Below are 16098 nucleotides of genomic sequence, written 5' to 3' on the forward strand. Positions count from 1 at the left end.
CAGTTGGTAGTAGTTTTACAATTTAGTCCCATAGTTTTAATTAGAGCAATTTAGTCCTATGTAATTTAAATTCCAGCCTTTTTAGTCCTATTAGCTGATAGTACAGAAATATTGTCATGCACTGCCAGTTGGCATAATTTCGGATCCCTAGGTAACAGCATTTGGCAGGGTAGTCGTTATTTATATTCCTTATACTCCAATGATTAGGAATCAATGAAAATCTATCTAAATTTCCTCTCCTAAATCTCTCTTCTTTCTCCTTTCTTCTCCTTAGCTGATAAGCTTTTCTTCTTCTGTTATTGTGTTGTGTGTGAGTGTAACATAAACATTTGGAAATTCGTTGAAAATATCTGAAATAATGCCTTAGTATTTATAGGCAAAGAAATGGCTAGATGAAGAGGTGCAGTTCAAAAGGTACATTTTCCTATTCACACCTTAAAATCCAGCAAACGTTCGAACTTTGACGCTAAAATGTTCAAACACAATTTTGGTACATTACCAATTCCAGTTTAAAATTTGTTCTGGTAGAACTTCGGATTCACATATGAAATTTTTATACACATCACGCATCCAACTAATTAGAAAAAACATAAAGACAATTAATTTGGCATACACAAAAGATAGTCCTCTTCTATATATGATTGACAAAAGCACCTGAGTTGAACAATAAGTAAAAAGAAAAATCTTACAACATGTCATTGTTATTTCTGTACAAAACGCCGCCTCGCATTGGCTAGCCTACTTCTTTGTAATCTTTTGTTAGGTCTATTGAAACGGGTTTCATAACGCAATAGCCATTTCTTGAACAAGAGCTCATCTGATTATTTATCCCTCTCTTTACATTAGAGTTGTGGCCACCACAGCTCGTTTCCACCACCACCCTTCCTCTTCTCTTACTCTCTATCTCGTACCGTTTCCTCAGGCTTTGGCTTTTGATAATTGCACTCACTCTATCCTTACTATGTTTTCTGTGTATTGATTTTGGCATGGCTTCAAGTCCCATTAACTTAGCTACTACTCCGGGTTTACACCAAACAACTCTCTCCCCTGCTATTGCCGGGTGCATGTTCTGAGTTTGAGTTTGAGTTTTCATCTCCATTTTCCTCAGCTCGCGGTTGCAGCATACTGATTTTCTTGCACCAACACTTGTGGTTAGCAAAGGAGACACATCATGGAAAGAAGACCGGAACATGGCATCTTTGCCATCCAGAGAAAAGCGGAGATACTGGTTTAGCGTTTTCCTTGCAGTTCGAAGAATGTCTGAAGTGTTGACACAAGACATTCTATGCTGCCCATATTCGTTCAGCTTTTCTCTTCTTGCCATTTTCTCCCCCATGTCCAATTGGAGCAACATCTCCTCCAAGGTTGTCGGGTTATTCCTTTCGTTCAGCTTTAGATCAGTAGTAGCAGTGACCATCATATACGTAGATGAGAGAGAGCGGGCAGAGGCTGCAGTTTGATGGTTGAGAGTGGAGGTAGAGCTTTCGTTATTACAAAAGTTTTTAAAGCCTTTCCTCAGCTTAGCTCCCATGACATTCTTCAACTGAAAGAAAGACAAGTCCTTCATGGAGACCAATATTACTCTGTTTTAGTTTGAATAATTCAAGTGACTGAAAACATTGTTCAAATTCTCTCATAAAGAAAGAAATGAAAAGGCGTGAATGAAGTAAATAGGAAGCGGTAAGTTCTTTTCTCTGCTAGATGATCCTTAAAAGCATTCACAGGATAAAAGAGCTTTCACAAGATATCCCACCGTACATACTTCACATCTCTGCAAGAAAAAGTTATACTATCACGGATCAATGAGCAAGTGGCTTAATTTATGCCTGCATCTCTTATTAACACTCATCTACATTTGCTTCTTCATTTCCTTGATGAACCAACACTATTTCCTCCAAAACTCAATTAAGGTCGTCATCTACATCCGCAATATTAATACATCCCTTGAATTTTAATACTCCCTTCATTTCAATTTAGACGAAGTTGTTTGATTCAGCATGGAATTTAAGGGAAAAAAAAAAACAGGGAGTTTAACCCACATCACCAAACAAATTTTCTTCTATCGAGTTGCATTATTTCCCAAGATTAACCACACGATAGAATGAGATTAGAGTCAGCTGGATCTACCCAGTAATCTAGCACGTGGCAATTTCTCTCTTTGTTTTCCTTTTCCTTTTTAGTTGTCGGTCTTTTGGCGCCATAAAATGACAAACTCGAGCGTTAGTTCCTAAAGGAAGAGACTTGAGGAATTCTCGCTCCTTTCTGAGAAGTGCATACATGCAAGATTCATCTTGACAGCCAACAAAACATAGCACGACAGAAGAATTGGTTACAACACTACCAACTTATCAGGAAATTCTATAATCCTTCTTCTGACTTAAATACTTAGCATCAGCTTTCCAAACATGTTGGGAGAGAGAGGGGGGAGGCTGAATTTAATCTCTGGTTACATCAGCTTCAGCAAGAATTCTTCTTCCCTTTCCCCGGCTCCAGGTGAAAGAAACAAGAATTTTGTCACTCAGATCATCTCGACAAAATGAATGAATGCATACCACTCAAAAAGAAAATGCACGAAGTATTGCCAGAGGGAGACTGAATTGAGTCTTTGGTTACCTCTCAATAAGGTATCCAGGCGATCCACTCCTGGTGGATTCATATCATTAACAACAACAATGCCCAGTGAAATCTCACTAGTAGGGTCTAAAGAGGATAGTGTGTACGCAAACCTTACTCCTACCTCCGAGAGGATAGAGAGGCTGTTTCCGATAGACCCTCGGTTCAAGAAGACGAAAAGATGTAATATATCAGTACCATCGATAAAAATCATAGAAAAAACAACATCACAGAGAACCAGAAAATAAATGAAAAGTAAAACAATAACCAGTAGATAAAGCCCGGCACTAAGAGAAACGAAAGAGTGGTGTGAACTCAACATTAATCACTAGCAATCTAAGACTAAATCCTAACATACTAGCCTCACTCTGGAGCGCCGTAGAAATATGCACAACTACCCCCTAACCTACGACCTTAATGCTCGACCTCCACAACTTCCTGTCCAGGGCAAATAGGAACGGGCTGAGCGCCGACCCTTGGTACAACCCCATAACAACCGGAAAATGCTCCGAGTCGCCTCCCACTGTCCTAACCCGAGTCTTAGCTCCATCATACATGGGTTAATCAACCATAGAACCTCTCTAGGAACCTTGTCATACGCTTTCTCCAGATCAATAAACACCAGGTCCTTCCTATCCGTGTACTGTTCCACCAACCTCGTAATAAGGCGGATAACTTCCATGGTAGAACGCCCAGGCATGAACCCAAACAGGTTGTCTGAAATATACACCGTCCTCCTCACCCTCACTTCTACCACCCTTTCCCAAACTTTCATGGTATGACTCAGTAATTTGATACCCCTGTTGTTGTTACAGCTCTGGATATCACCTTTGTTCTTGGTGGATTCATATCATCAAATATCCCAATTAATGCCGGACAAAATTAGCCAAGATTTCACTTCCAAGACTTGCCTCAAAAAGCTGATCCCCGGGTTAGGGGTCTAGCCACAAACCTGATGATCAAGGTTGTACATGCAAGCACTTGATATATATGCAGAAGCACGAAGGGTGAGTAGAATATTAACTAACAAATGGTGCTACAGATGCACAACGCATCCTAAGATTACAAATATTAAGCAGGCTAAGAAATATATACATACAGACAGAAAGATCCTTATCCTCTGTCATTCAACGGGTATTCAGCCATCTGGAGCTTCATTAGCCTTGACAAATCGACCCTTAACTCGCTTTCTAGTATCAGCTCTTGCCTTCCTTGATTCATAACGAATGTGTTTATCATATCTGGACATCACAACTCACACTCAGAGATTCAACAAAACCGAGATGTAAGGATAAACTCAAGAGGTGACAAGGGAAAACTATGCTGAAAGGAAAACTAAAAGAAATAACCTACCTTCGTGTTTTCTTTTTCTCCTTATAACGTTGCATTGCGTTTCCTCTGTTCTTCGCCAGAAGCTCCATATCAGCCTTGAGTATTTCCTCACCGGTGTTTTCACCTCCCACAAAAATGCTTTGCTCCATAAAGTTCAAATCTTTAGACACACCACAGCATTTCCGTTTAGCAGAACCAGAGTCAGAAGAAAGCTTAATTATTGGTAAATTGTTGCTCTCAGATGTAGCTGGCCCCTGGCTTTCCCCTCGGTTATTTGAATTATTCTGCAAGGCATGAAGCAAGTAATTTCTCAGATTCAAGAGGAAGACATTATTATATCATACCATTTGACACATCTGTTTTTTCGCAGATAATTTCACTATCCATCCATGTATACCAAAGAGAAAATGAAGCGTTACTGTTAGCATTACTATGTATGACCTCACTATCGAACATTTATTTATTAATCAGGTAATAATGTGGTACCTCAAATTCTCAATAACATAACCCAAGCTAAGTGGAAAAAGTAATGTCAAAAGCAGTGTCCAAGGTGAATCAACAGAACCACTAATGGTCGTGGTTCCTAAAGCAGACTATAGAAAGTTCTCGAGTTAATTAAAATTGACATGGCCGTATTCTGGTTGAATGCATTGCAGAATCAGTTGTACACCATGCCTTTGTTAGAATTTACAAAATTGTAAAGGTATTATATATCCGACTCCTTAACACAAAAGAAACCTCAACAATCCTCCAAGACAGAACAAAGAACTGACAAAGTGGGTCACAGACATCTGTCACTCAGACATTTTTGTTATCTGTCACTTAAAAGTACAGGTCTCAAGACTCAATCATGCCACAATAATTGATTTAATGGATCAAAATAGAACAAATGAGATGAACTTAACGGTGGCTAGAGCTTACACTGAAAGCTGTCATATCTTCATGGGCAACTGAGCAGTTAATGCCTGAGAGTTCTAATCCTTTTGAAGTTGCTAATGATGTTCCTTTTATGAGTTCACCATAGCTTTTCATCATGTAAGCCATGTCGCTCTCACTGTAGTCGGCTTCCACTGAGCTTGACTGTTCATGGCTCCTCAACTGCCCCAGATTGAAATCCCATATCTGAAGAAGCAAACACAACAAGGCCGTGAATACAATCAGTCCAACTTCAAGAACTGGGTCAATGAAGCAAGCAGTAGAGGAGAAGAAGCTAGTATCATTTCAGGTAACTAAAGAGGGTACAACATAAAGTATATCAGCAACATGTCCTGTTCAACCGATATCTCTTCCTTTTAAATTTTGTCAGTTCAAAAAAGCAAAAGCATAATTCTTTGACAAGTCTATGTTACACTCATTAAGCTCGATGCATGTTTTTAAATTTCCTAATACTTTTCACCAGAGAAGATTAAAGGTGTACGACTGATTTTGACAGCTCAAAGATAGTTCTGAATATCATATTATTTCAAAAATGGAAATAGACGATCCCATTTTAGAAAAAGAAATGGGAATAGAAGATTGTCTTAATATTGAAACAGAATATCAAATGCAACATCGTAGCATTATGCATCTTTATTTACTTAAAAATGAAGATACTATCTTGAGACACACCTCAACAACCAAAATAGACCATAGAGAGAATATGTGATTCTCATGCAACTTTATGCATATGCCAAAATCACTAAAAACCACAAAAACGAGGATCGACTGGTATAGATCTAGATTATTAACCACAACCAACTCAAGATCTAACAAAACTTGACAGAAAAGGAAATTTTGCATGCTGCCTGTACAAATATGACATAACCAATTCCATTAGTACAAGAAATTTTTTCCCAACCTCTAAAATGCCTACCCCCAAGATTCCAATATGACAGAATTTTCCTTTGCTTTGTAGATGCGCACTGGGAACAAATCAAAGCAGAATCTCAAGTCTGTTCACATCCTAATTATACTTGAAAGGCACCAAACACTATAATGATATGGGCTTATCATCTATTATTTTCTCAACTCAAACGAATCATCATACGTGCAGGTTCATGTTGGATGTTCAATTATCTATCAAATCACTATTAGTATGAAGAAATCCCCAGTTCAATGACGACTCGATGATAAAAACAGTTTTTATTCTGCAATTCTGCACGACAGCTTTAGCTTTTCACATTTGAAACAAAGGCAAACGTTATTGAACAATATGTGACACAAAGAACGAGACAACAGAAGTGGATTAATTCATCGCACTTGTTCAGTCTATGCAAAATATCCTAGCTATGACCGATAAAGTTATAATTAGCACCATGAAATTATGATAATACCTGCGTGTTTTGAACATAGGAATTTCCGCTCGACAAAATATCCCCTTGCACCATGCGGTCACTATCTTTTGAATTATGAGGCTTCTGCATCATAAGCAAAGAGGTAAACGGCACGCTCTGCGGCTCAAGCTGCTGATTGACACCACCCATAACCGCATCACTCCCCTCCGTCACATTAACATTTCCCTGCCAATCACTACTCCCATTAGGTGTCTTTGGAACTAAATCTTCCGATCCACCTCCAACCCCATCTGCCACATCTCTCTTGAATAACTCAATTAATTGTTTCAATAGCACTTGTTTCTGCTTGCCACAAGTTGGATTTTGTTTTCTACCCACCTCACAAGTTGTGGAGTAAATCCCAGAATTATTATTAGTAGCGTTAGGTACCATTAAATCTTGCAACAAGACAGAGGAAGGAGGAGGAATAGCATCCTTACACATCCAATTACAAGGCTCTAAGAAACCATTCCAAGTGGGCTGCAAATGAGTAGGTGTAGGTGGTTTCTTGGCCTCAATATCTAAACCCCAAGCTGAAGCAAGCTCAGAAGCACAAGGACATCCAGAGAACCCTTCAACAGGGGTCCGATCGTGTTCACAGCTGCCGTGAGCATCCCAATCGCATTCTTGGCAGAGTACGAGGTTGTCGGTGGCGCAACAGATGGAGACAGGCTCGGAGCCACAGTTGTCACAGATCTGAGATCGGATGTGTTTTTTGGAGAGGGCGTTAGCTGAATGAACGTGCTGGTCACAGAAAAGACACAGCTTTGCTGAATCAGCTCGACAGTAAAGTACGGCAATCTGCTGATTGCAGAAATCGCAGGGACGGCTGTCTCCAGTGCTTCTCTGGCTCATTATCACGATTCCAAAACGCTAGGAAAACGATCTAGGTTTGGCGGCGCTAAGCTAGAAATATTGTGCGATCTTGTCTTGATAAGAACACAAAAAGATTTTATTTTTTGTATGTCAAGAGTTTGAAGGCTAGGTTTAATTAGTTGATGTTATTTGTATTTTGGATTTTCTGAATGTTTAACAAGAGTTCAATGTTCTTCTATCTTTGAAATGGACAGAGGTGATAGTTGATCTCGCGCAAATCTCCTTTTTAGGGATGGAATGAGTAGAAGAGTGGGGAAGAGGTGGGGTTCCTAAATCTTAAAATATCTTGAACTTTCTGCTGACTGGCATACGGTTGTATCTTTTCTGACCTCACCAACCTTTTTAAATGACTATTATTCCTACTCTTATTTACTTACTGCTATATAGTCTCACTTTCCTCTTGTACAGTCTCAGATTTTTTATTTTTTAGGTACAGTCTCAGATTAAATTAAATATTATGGGTTTAGTTGAACCCATAATATTTGATGTGGAGTAATTTATAAGTAAAAATTCGTTAAATTATAAAAACAGTAGATATGAGCTCATAACTTTACAAATATAATAAGTTCAATCTTAACAACCTTAAAATTAAAGATAGTTTATTAACATTGTGCTGCAGTAATTATGGTAGTAGTGAATCGCTAAGGAGTAGTTTTGTATTCCCCCTATCTTAATTTATGTAGTAATTTTTTTTAGTTTGTCTCGAAAGAAATATATTTTCTTTTATTTTTAATAAGATGATTTATAATGACATAAATATTTAAAACTTATTTTAAATCATAAATTTTAATAATTTTCATTTCTTTTGTTGCTATATAAACTGAGGTGGAAGAAATAGTAAATAGCATAGGTTAAGAAAAAAACGAAGGAGAGTGAGAGAGAGAGTGAAGTGAGCAAGAAACGGGTGCTGGTCAAATCAGAGAGAGAAATTTCGTATGATCGTATCCTCTTTTTCCTGAAATAAAAGACCAATACCTGTGCAAATTCCCCATGTATAACGTTTACAAAAGGATGATGACTCCTTCCACCATTGTGAGGTTCAGATTTGCGGTCTCGGCTCAACTGTCTTTCATTTTTGTTTAATTTTTCCTTTCTACTTTCCCCTTGATTACCTCCACTGTTTTGGTAGGCGTAGGCATAAGTGTTTACCTCGAAAAATGTGAGTAATAATTAAAGATAATTTATGGTTTTACAGATATGTGATATATTCTAATACTAATGATTATACAAGTAATATTAAGCTTAAGTAAGAAGAATTGGTGAACCAAATCAGTATTGTTTGAGCAATAGGGGCCTCGAGCTTGATTATCCCAGGGACCTCGAGGTCAGCTAAGAACAATAAAGAATGAATAATAAAGAAAAGACAATAAAACTGAAGAATAATTGTGCATGTTAAACAAGAAGAGTAGAGTGGAATGTTCTATTGCACTGAATAATGTGTATTTACAAATGATTGGGGTCCCCTTTATATAGGAGGAGAAAACCCCAATATAGTACATTCCTAATTGCGGTAAAGGATTCTATTGGTACAGGTGTACAACAACCTAGTACGGACCTGTACCATTTCGTACAAATCTTATCTTCTAATTTATGCCTTGATCCACGTGTCCTTGAGAAATTCCCGCTCTTTCTTGAGTGTCTTCGAGATTGTGCTGCCCTCGATGTAGGTCGGGCCAGGCCTTCAATCTGCTTCTTCGAGGTGTGTGTCCTTCAGCCGGGTCCGACCTCCACTTCGAGTCGCCCTTACTCGGACTCATAGCTCAGTTTAAGACTTCGAAATCGGGCTCCTTGATTTTGACTGTATACAGATAGTCCCTGCGTTTCTTAGAATAAAAGGATAAGAAAACGATTTAAACCTCAATTTTCCCGAACCACTTGTGATGATGTCATGGCCGTGACGTAGGCGCTTGAAGTGACCGAAAATGTCATGTCAGTGTGCTTCCCCAAAACGTCAAATACGTTTCAGCTTTTGTGGGCCACTTGCGCCGCCGGTTCCGTCGTCGGCTTTCTATAAATAAGAGGTTACTTGGCTGAACAAAAACTACACTTATTCCTTCTTCATCTACCTTTAGTCCTTTCCCATCTTTACCTCTTCCTCTAATCACATATTTCCATGGTTCAAATCTGTGGCCACAAAGTCACATGGCAGCGACTTTACCAGTTACGCCAAGGCTTCCTTTTTCAAAACTTTGGCTCGAGACAACGAGAGAAAGGTACCGGATCCCTTCCGTATCAGAAGATATGCGAACTTTACACTGCTTCTCATCTCTCTTAACTTCACCCTGGTGTGGCGCTTCATTCCTTTTGCTTTCCATGGAATGAGGTGACACTGTTATCTACTAACTTTTGCATCCCACATCGGAATAGAGTTCCGAGGATGAACACTCTTGGACTGTTGCTCGTGCATCTTGCAACCCCTTTTGGTTTTTCCCTTTTGTTTGCTCTTTCTTAATGTATTATGGCTCAAAACTTCAACGGAATGCTCAATCTCGGCTGCTGGAGATATAATTACATCTATCGAGGGCCTCCTGCCCTATATAAACGTTCCAAAGATCAGAAATGGTGCCCCCGAGAAGAGGATTTCCGAAGACGACGCTCTCGAGGACGTGGTCTTAGAAGTGGATTAGGTTTTTTGCTTCTTTGTTCCTGTGTATGTGTACTTCGTGGGTGCCGTAGCTATATTTTGTAAACATTCTAGGAAGTATAAAAGGGTCCTTGTATGACTTTCTGCCCATGCTGAATTTTATTCTATCTTTATTCGTAAAGGACTCGATTATATGATTTCAATAGCTAGCCCGAATATCGAGCTAAGGACGTGATAAACCCTTAGGTTTTCAATTAATCAATATAATGCCCCTCGAGGTTCCCATTAATCCTTGAGCTGAGCTTAAATGCAAATTCGGAACATCGTTAATTCTGAGCCCGAGCTGGGTGAGAGCGAGATCTCGAAATGAAGTTAATCCTTAGATCTTCTTGTAGTCCCCGAGTGAGAAATTTCTCCAACTCGGGTAGCCCTTGGGCATTGCAGTCGAGCGGGCATTTGCTCGTATTTGTATTAAGGATAGCCTTTAGGCCTTTTCTCAGTTCCCGAGCGAGAAATTCTTCAAACTTGGATAGACCTTGGGCTCTTATATATTGGCCCTTAGGCTCTTTAAGTTGGCCCTTGGGCTCTTATATATCGGCCCTTAGGCTCTTGTATATTGGACCTTAGGCTCTTTCTTAGAATTGGCCCTTAGGCTCTTTAAATTGGGTCGTTTTGGCCTCTAAAATGGCTATATAATTTTTCCTTCATTTCGGCTAAAAGACTTAGTGAAATTTTAGTTATGCCTTAGCTGCTTAGCATATGTTTTTGTACCCGTTGGGTTTTTCAAAGGCTCGACGTATCGAAACCTTATTAGTCATTTCGTTTGTATAGATATAATCGAATACCTCTTAAGGGTTTTCCGAAGGCTGGTGTTATCGAAGCCTTTGGATTACTCGAGGGCTGATTTATCGAAGCCCTTAGATTTTTTGGGGGCCGAATTTATCGAAGCCCCTTATATTTTGCTTTTGCCGGGGGTAGCCTGACTTAACCATTTTTTCAATGTTTGAAGGCCTTTAATTTTATAGCAGAAATCGGATATCTCCGAATCGCATTATTTTTGCCATAGCCTTTATGTGACCGTAGTCTTTAGTATGGCCGTATCCTTCGGGTTTGTCACTTGAACTTGTATTCCGATAACTTTCCAAACTTGTTCGAAAAGTTAGTCCCCGAGTTTATTGGCCTTGGCCTTTGTTTCGAGGGGGTGCCTCTTTGAGGTCTTATGAGTCCGAAGTTTTGATGACTCGGATGTATTGACTGTCGGTGACAGTCCCCGAGTATCTCGGGTTGCTTCGTCCCTTGAGCCGCTTCCCATAGGATTGTAAGTGTGGAGCTCGTACGAGATACAAAGTGTTTTTGATATAACCAGAATGCTTCTTTAAATAGTTGATACATGCGTACATGTTTTGCCATCGAGGCTCGACTATTCTATATGGACACAATTCATTTGACCGTTTGGCCCATTACAAAGTTCTCCTATCGAGGCCCTATTAGGCGTGAAATATCTTTCTCAAAAATACAACCTCCGAGGGTGATGCCCCCCAGTATTCGAGGTTGATCGAAAAGAAGCCTTGAATACTTGTTGAATGTTCCTTAGGTAGCATATAGGTGTTGCCTCGTTAAAACCCTTGCCGGTAAAACCTATTTGGGATAAAACCCGATCTAAGGGAAAAAGAGTGCAACGCATGCTTTCAAACCCAAGGTCTTCGAGCTGAAAGATGCCTCGATGTCTCCAATCGAACATCTCAGCAGTAATATCGCTTGAGCATTGATATATTCCAGTTGTTTGGTAGTTGCTCGCCTTCCATTGTGCTAAGTTTGTAGGATCCTTTCCCTATGACTCCGAGGACACAGTACGGTCCTTCCCAATTGGGACCTAGCTTCCCTTCGTTTAGGTCTCGAGTGTAAAGAGTGACTTTCCTTAGGACTAATTCCCCGACTCTGAAATATCGGAGGTTCGTCCTTCTGTTGTAATATCTTTTGATCCTTTGTTTTTGCGCGGCCATTAATTAATGCGGCTTCACGCTTTTTATCTAGTAGCTCGAGAGAAGTGTTCATAGCCTCGTGATTTGAGTCCTTGGTGGCATGTTGAAATCTGACGCTAGGTCCTCCGACTTCGACTAGGATCAATGCTTCGGACCCGTACACCAAAGAAAAAGGGGTCTCCCCCGTGCTCGACTTTGACGTCGTTCGATATGCCCATAGCACCCCGGGCAGTAATTCTCTCCATTTCCCTTTTGCATCATCTAATCTTTTCTTTAAGTTTTGAATGATGGTTTTGTTTGTGGACTCGGCCTGACCATTTTCACTTGGGTGGTAAGGCGCTGATAGAATCCATTTGATTTTATGGTCCTCAAGGAATTTTGTTACTTTGCTGCCGATGAACTGTTTCCCGTTGTCACATGCTATTTCAGCTGGTATCCCGAACTGACATATAATGTGGTCCCATATGAAGTCTATGACTTCTTTTTCTCTTATCTTCTCGAAGGCCTGCGCTTCAACCAATTTAGAGAAGTAGTCAGTCATAAAAAAAATCTAGCTTTACCTGGTGCCGTCAGTAGGGGGCTGACGATGTTCATCCCCCATTTCATGAATGGCCATGGGTGGATAGGACTGAATGGAGTTGTTCGCCGTGTTGGTGGATCATTGGTTCAAATCTTTGGCATTTATCACATTTTCGAACGAACTCCTTGGTATCCTTTTCCATGGTATCCTAATAATACCCTACTCTGATCACCTTGCGAACCAGAGAGTCCGCACCAGAGTGGTTCCCACAAGTGCCCTCGTGGATTTCCCATAGTATATAATCAGTGTCCCTGGGTCCCAAGCAACTGTCAGTGGTCCATCGAAGGTTCTTCTATACAACGTTCCATTTTCATCGAGCGAGAATTGAGCTGCTTTGGCTCGAAGTGTTCTTGACTCTTTTGGGTCCGCGGGGAGCTTCGCATGCTTCAAGTAATCGATGTACTTATTCCTCCATTCCAACGTTAAACTTGTTGAATTAATCTCTGCATGGACTTCTTCGACCACCGACTTCGATAGTTGGACGACATCCCCCGGGACGATATTGTCTTCTTCGACCGATGACCCCAAGTTTGCAAGTGCATCGGCCTCGCTATTCTGTTCTCGAGGTACATGGTCCAGTGTTCATTCCTTGAAGCGGTGCAATGTTATTTGAAGTTTGTCTAAGTACCTTTGCATTCGATCATCTCGAACCTCGAAGCTTCCATTTACATGATTTACTACCAAAATGGAATCACACTTTGCCTCGATGACCTCTGCTCCAAGGCCCTTGGCTAGTTCAAGGACTGCAATCATGGCCTCATACTCGACCTCATTGTTAGTCAATTTAGAAGTTTTGATAGATTGCCTAATAACACTGCCCGTAGGCGGTTTCAAAATGATGCCGAGCCAGGATCCTTTCACATTCGAGGCACCGTCTGTGAAGAGGGTCCAAACCCCCGATGACGTACCCGTTTTTAGCAAGAGTTCCTTTTCTACTTCGGGTACGAGGGCAGGCGTGAAGTCGGCCACGAAGTCTGCCAACATTTGAGACTTGATAGCCGTTCGAGGCTAATATTCGATATCATATCCTCCAAGTTCGATGGCCCATTTGGCCAATCTGCCCGATAATTCAGGCTTATGCAAGATATTTCGAAGCGGGTATGTAGTCAGTACACATATAGGATGGCATTGAAAATATGGTTTTAATTTCCTAGATGCGCTTATTAATGAAAGAGCTAACTTTTCCAAATGTGGGTACCTGGTTTCAGCATCTCCTAGGGTCCTACTCACATAATAGACAGGAAATTGTGTACCTTGCTCTTCTCGAACTAACACGCCACTTACCGCTACTCGGACACGGACATAAACAAGTAGAGTGTTTCATCCTCCTTTGGAGTATGGAGCAGGGGTGGGCTCGAGAGATACCGTTTTAATTCTTCCAAGGCTTGTTTGCACCCCGGAGTCCATGCGAAGTTGTTCTTCTTTTTGAGTAGGGAAAAGAAGTGATGGCTCCGATCTGATGACCTCGAGATAAATCGACCTAGGGAAGCTATCCGTCCGGTCAGCCGTTGTACGGCTTTCACATTGTTCACCATGGTTATTTCCTCAATACCATGAAGCCCAAGAACTTGCCCGAGCCGACTCCAAAATCACATTTCTCTGGGTTGAGCTTCATGTTGTACTTTCTTAGGATATCGAATGTCACCTGCAAATGGGTCAAATGGTCCTCTGCGCGCAGGGACTTAACTAGCATGTCATCAATATAAACTTCCATGGATCTGCCTATTTGATGTTCGAACATCTTATTAACTAGGCGTTGATATGTGGCTCCTGCATCTTTTAGCCCGAAGGGCATTACATTATAACAATTCGTACCATACTTCGTGATGAATGAAGTTTTTTCCCGGTCCTCTAGGTTCATTTGAATTTGGTTTAACCCAGAGTAGGCATCAAGAAAGGTAAGGATCTCGTGGCCGGCCGTAGAATCGATCAAACGATCGATGTTGGGCAATGGGAAAGAATCTTTAGGGCATGCTTTGTTCAAATCTTTGTAGTCTACACACATTCTAAGTTAATTCCCCTTTTTAGGGACTACCACTACCTAAGCTAGCCATTCGGGATATTTTACTTCCCTGATGGATCCTATTTTGAGAAGTTTGGTTACCTCTTCTTTGATGAATGCATGCTTTACCTCGGACTAAGGTCTCCTCTTTTGCTTCACTGGTTTAAATCTGACGCGACGAAGTCCCCGTCCCCAGGTATACCTTTCGTTCTGGGAGATGCTCGATCAATATGGTCTGCTCGAGTTCTTCGACCGTGGACTTCGTCGCGTCAGATTCCTCGGGGGAAATGAAGGTTCGAGGGATGAGGAGATCCTCTTATTCGTCCTCAGCCACCTGCTCATCGAACATCTATCCCTCGGGCTCAACCGAGGGCATGGGCTGTGATTGCTGTTTTGCCACCTGTTCGTCCTTCGACTTTTCTGATGTGGATGGTGCCGATACTGGTGCCAAGTCATGCACTGCAAACATCTCCTTAGCTGCATGCTACTCTCCACATACCATTTTCGCGCCATCCTTCATTGGGAACTTCATCATCTGATGAAGGGTCGATGGCACCGCCCTCATGCTATGGATCCACGGCCTTCCAAGCAAAGCATTATACCTCATGTCACCTTTGATGACATGAAATTTGGTGTCTTGTATGGTTCCGGTCACGTTGACTGGGAGGATGATTCTCCCTTTGTTGTTTCACTTGCCATGTTAAAGCCATTCAAGACCCGAGATGCCGGTATAATTTGATCGAGCAACCCGAGCTGCTCCACGACCCTTGACCTGATTATATTTGCTGAACTACCTGGATCCACGAGAACACGTTTAACTTGAACTTTATTTAAAAGGATAGAAATTACCAGTCGTTGTGAGGTTGAGATAAAGCCTCGACGTCTTCCTCGCTGAATATGAGGGTGTCCTCGGGCAAGTAATCTTGAGTCCGTTTCTCCCTTGTGATGGATACTTTGGTACGTTTAAATATTGGTCCCTGTGGGACGTCGAATCCTCCGATGATCATGTGAATGACATGTTGAGGTTCTTCAGGTTCGTTCTTTCTGCCTGCATCCCTCTCCCTGAAGTGATTCTTAGCTCGATCACTTAGGAATTCTCAAAGGTGGCCCTCATTGAATAACCTAGCCTCTTCCTCCCTTAGCTGCCTGCAATCCTCCGTTCTATGACCATGCGTGCCATGATACTGGCACATCAAGTCGGGTTCCTTTAGGAGGGATCGGTCTGTATTGGCCTGGGCTACATAGTATCTTTGATTCTCCCGATAGCCGAGACGATCCCTGATGCATCTATGCTAAAATTATATTTAGATAATCGAGGGACCTCGGCGGGTTCGGCGTGCTTATCGAACCCGTTCTTGCTCATGAGTCCCCGAGAACCTTGACCTTGGTCACTTCTTTGATCGCTCCGAGAGGAGTTGTGGCTCGGTCCGTTGTTTCTTCGATCGGCATATGGTTGATACCGTTCTTTGTTGAATCTTGATCCCCGGTCTGTGTCCCTTGGGGACTTGGCTGCGAATCTGTTAGGATGAACTGAGCCCAAGGAGGCTCCCAACTGGTCGTCCTCGACCCTAACTTTTGACTGATAACGATTGTGCACATCCGACCATGTCACAGTTGGATATTCAATCAAGTTCTGCTTTAGCTGTCGAGATGCAATCGAGTTTCTTTCATTCAAACCTTGCATACTGGCCTGAACTACCTAGTCATTGGAGACTGGCGGTAATTTCATTCTTTCCATTTGAAACCGGGACACGAACTCCCTCGGCATCTCGTCGTCCCTTTGTTTTATTTTGAAGACATCCGATTTTCTTGTGGCC

The 16098-nt window shown here is 41.4% G+C and overlaps 2 protein-coding genes across 2 annotated transcripts; both read right to left on the reverse strand.

Annotated features, from left to right (window-relative positions):
* Nucleotides 1-603: 603 nt before the first annotated feature.
* On the reverse strand, nucleotides 604-2770 carry LOC109240291. The gene has a single exon (XM_019406919.1). It carries the CDS (start codon nucleotides 1565-1567, stop codon nucleotides 734-736), a length of 834 nt encoding a protein of 277 aa, XP_019262464.1. The 5' UTR covers nucleotides 1568-2770; the 3' UTR covers nucleotides 604-733.
* Nucleotides 2771-3505: 735 nt separating this feature from the next.
* Nucleotides 3506-7463, reverse strand: LOC109240290 (zinc finger protein CONSTANS-LIKE 14-like). The gene is made up of 4 exons (XM_019406918.1): nucleotides 6258-7463; nucleotides 4867-5067; nucleotides 3967-4229; nucleotides 3506-3854 (listed from the first exon to the last, which is right to left on the reverse strand). The coding sequence occupies exons 1-4, from the start codon at nucleotides 7110-7112 to the stop codon at nucleotides 3752-3754; spliced, it is 1422 nt and encodes a 473-aa protein (XP_019262463.1). The 5' UTR covers nucleotides 7113-7463; the 3' UTR covers nucleotides 3506-3751.
* Nucleotides 7464-16098: the final 8635 nt, after the last annotated feature.

Source organism: Nicotiana attenuata, unplaced genomic scaffold (assembly GCF_001879085.1).
Source record: "Nicotiana attenuata strain UT unplaced genomic scaffold, NIATTr2, whole genome shotgun sequence".
Classification (NCBI taxonomy): domain Eukaryota; kingdom Viridiplantae; phylum Streptophyta; class Magnoliopsida; order Solanales; family Solanaceae; genus Nicotiana; species Nicotiana attenuata.

Bases quoted from the DNA above. Each gene is read 5' to 3' on its own strand.
- LOC109240291 (XM_019406919.1), bottom strand. From the start codon at position 1,567: ATGAAGGACTTGTCTTTCTTTCAGTTGAAGAATGTCATGGGAGCTAAG.
- LOC109240290 (XM_019406918.1), bottom strand. From the start codon at position 7,112: ATGAGCCAGAGAAGCACTGGAGACAGCCGTCCCTGCGATTTCTGCAAT. The intron at 5,068-6,257 runs GTATTATCATAA...TTGCTTCTTCAG, and splicing joins CCTATGTTCAAAACACGCAG to ATATGGGATTTCAATCTGGG. The intron at 3,855-3,966 runs GTAGGTTATTTC...TGTGATGTCCAG, and splicing joins GAGAAAAAGAAAACACGAAG to ATATGATAAACACATTCGTT.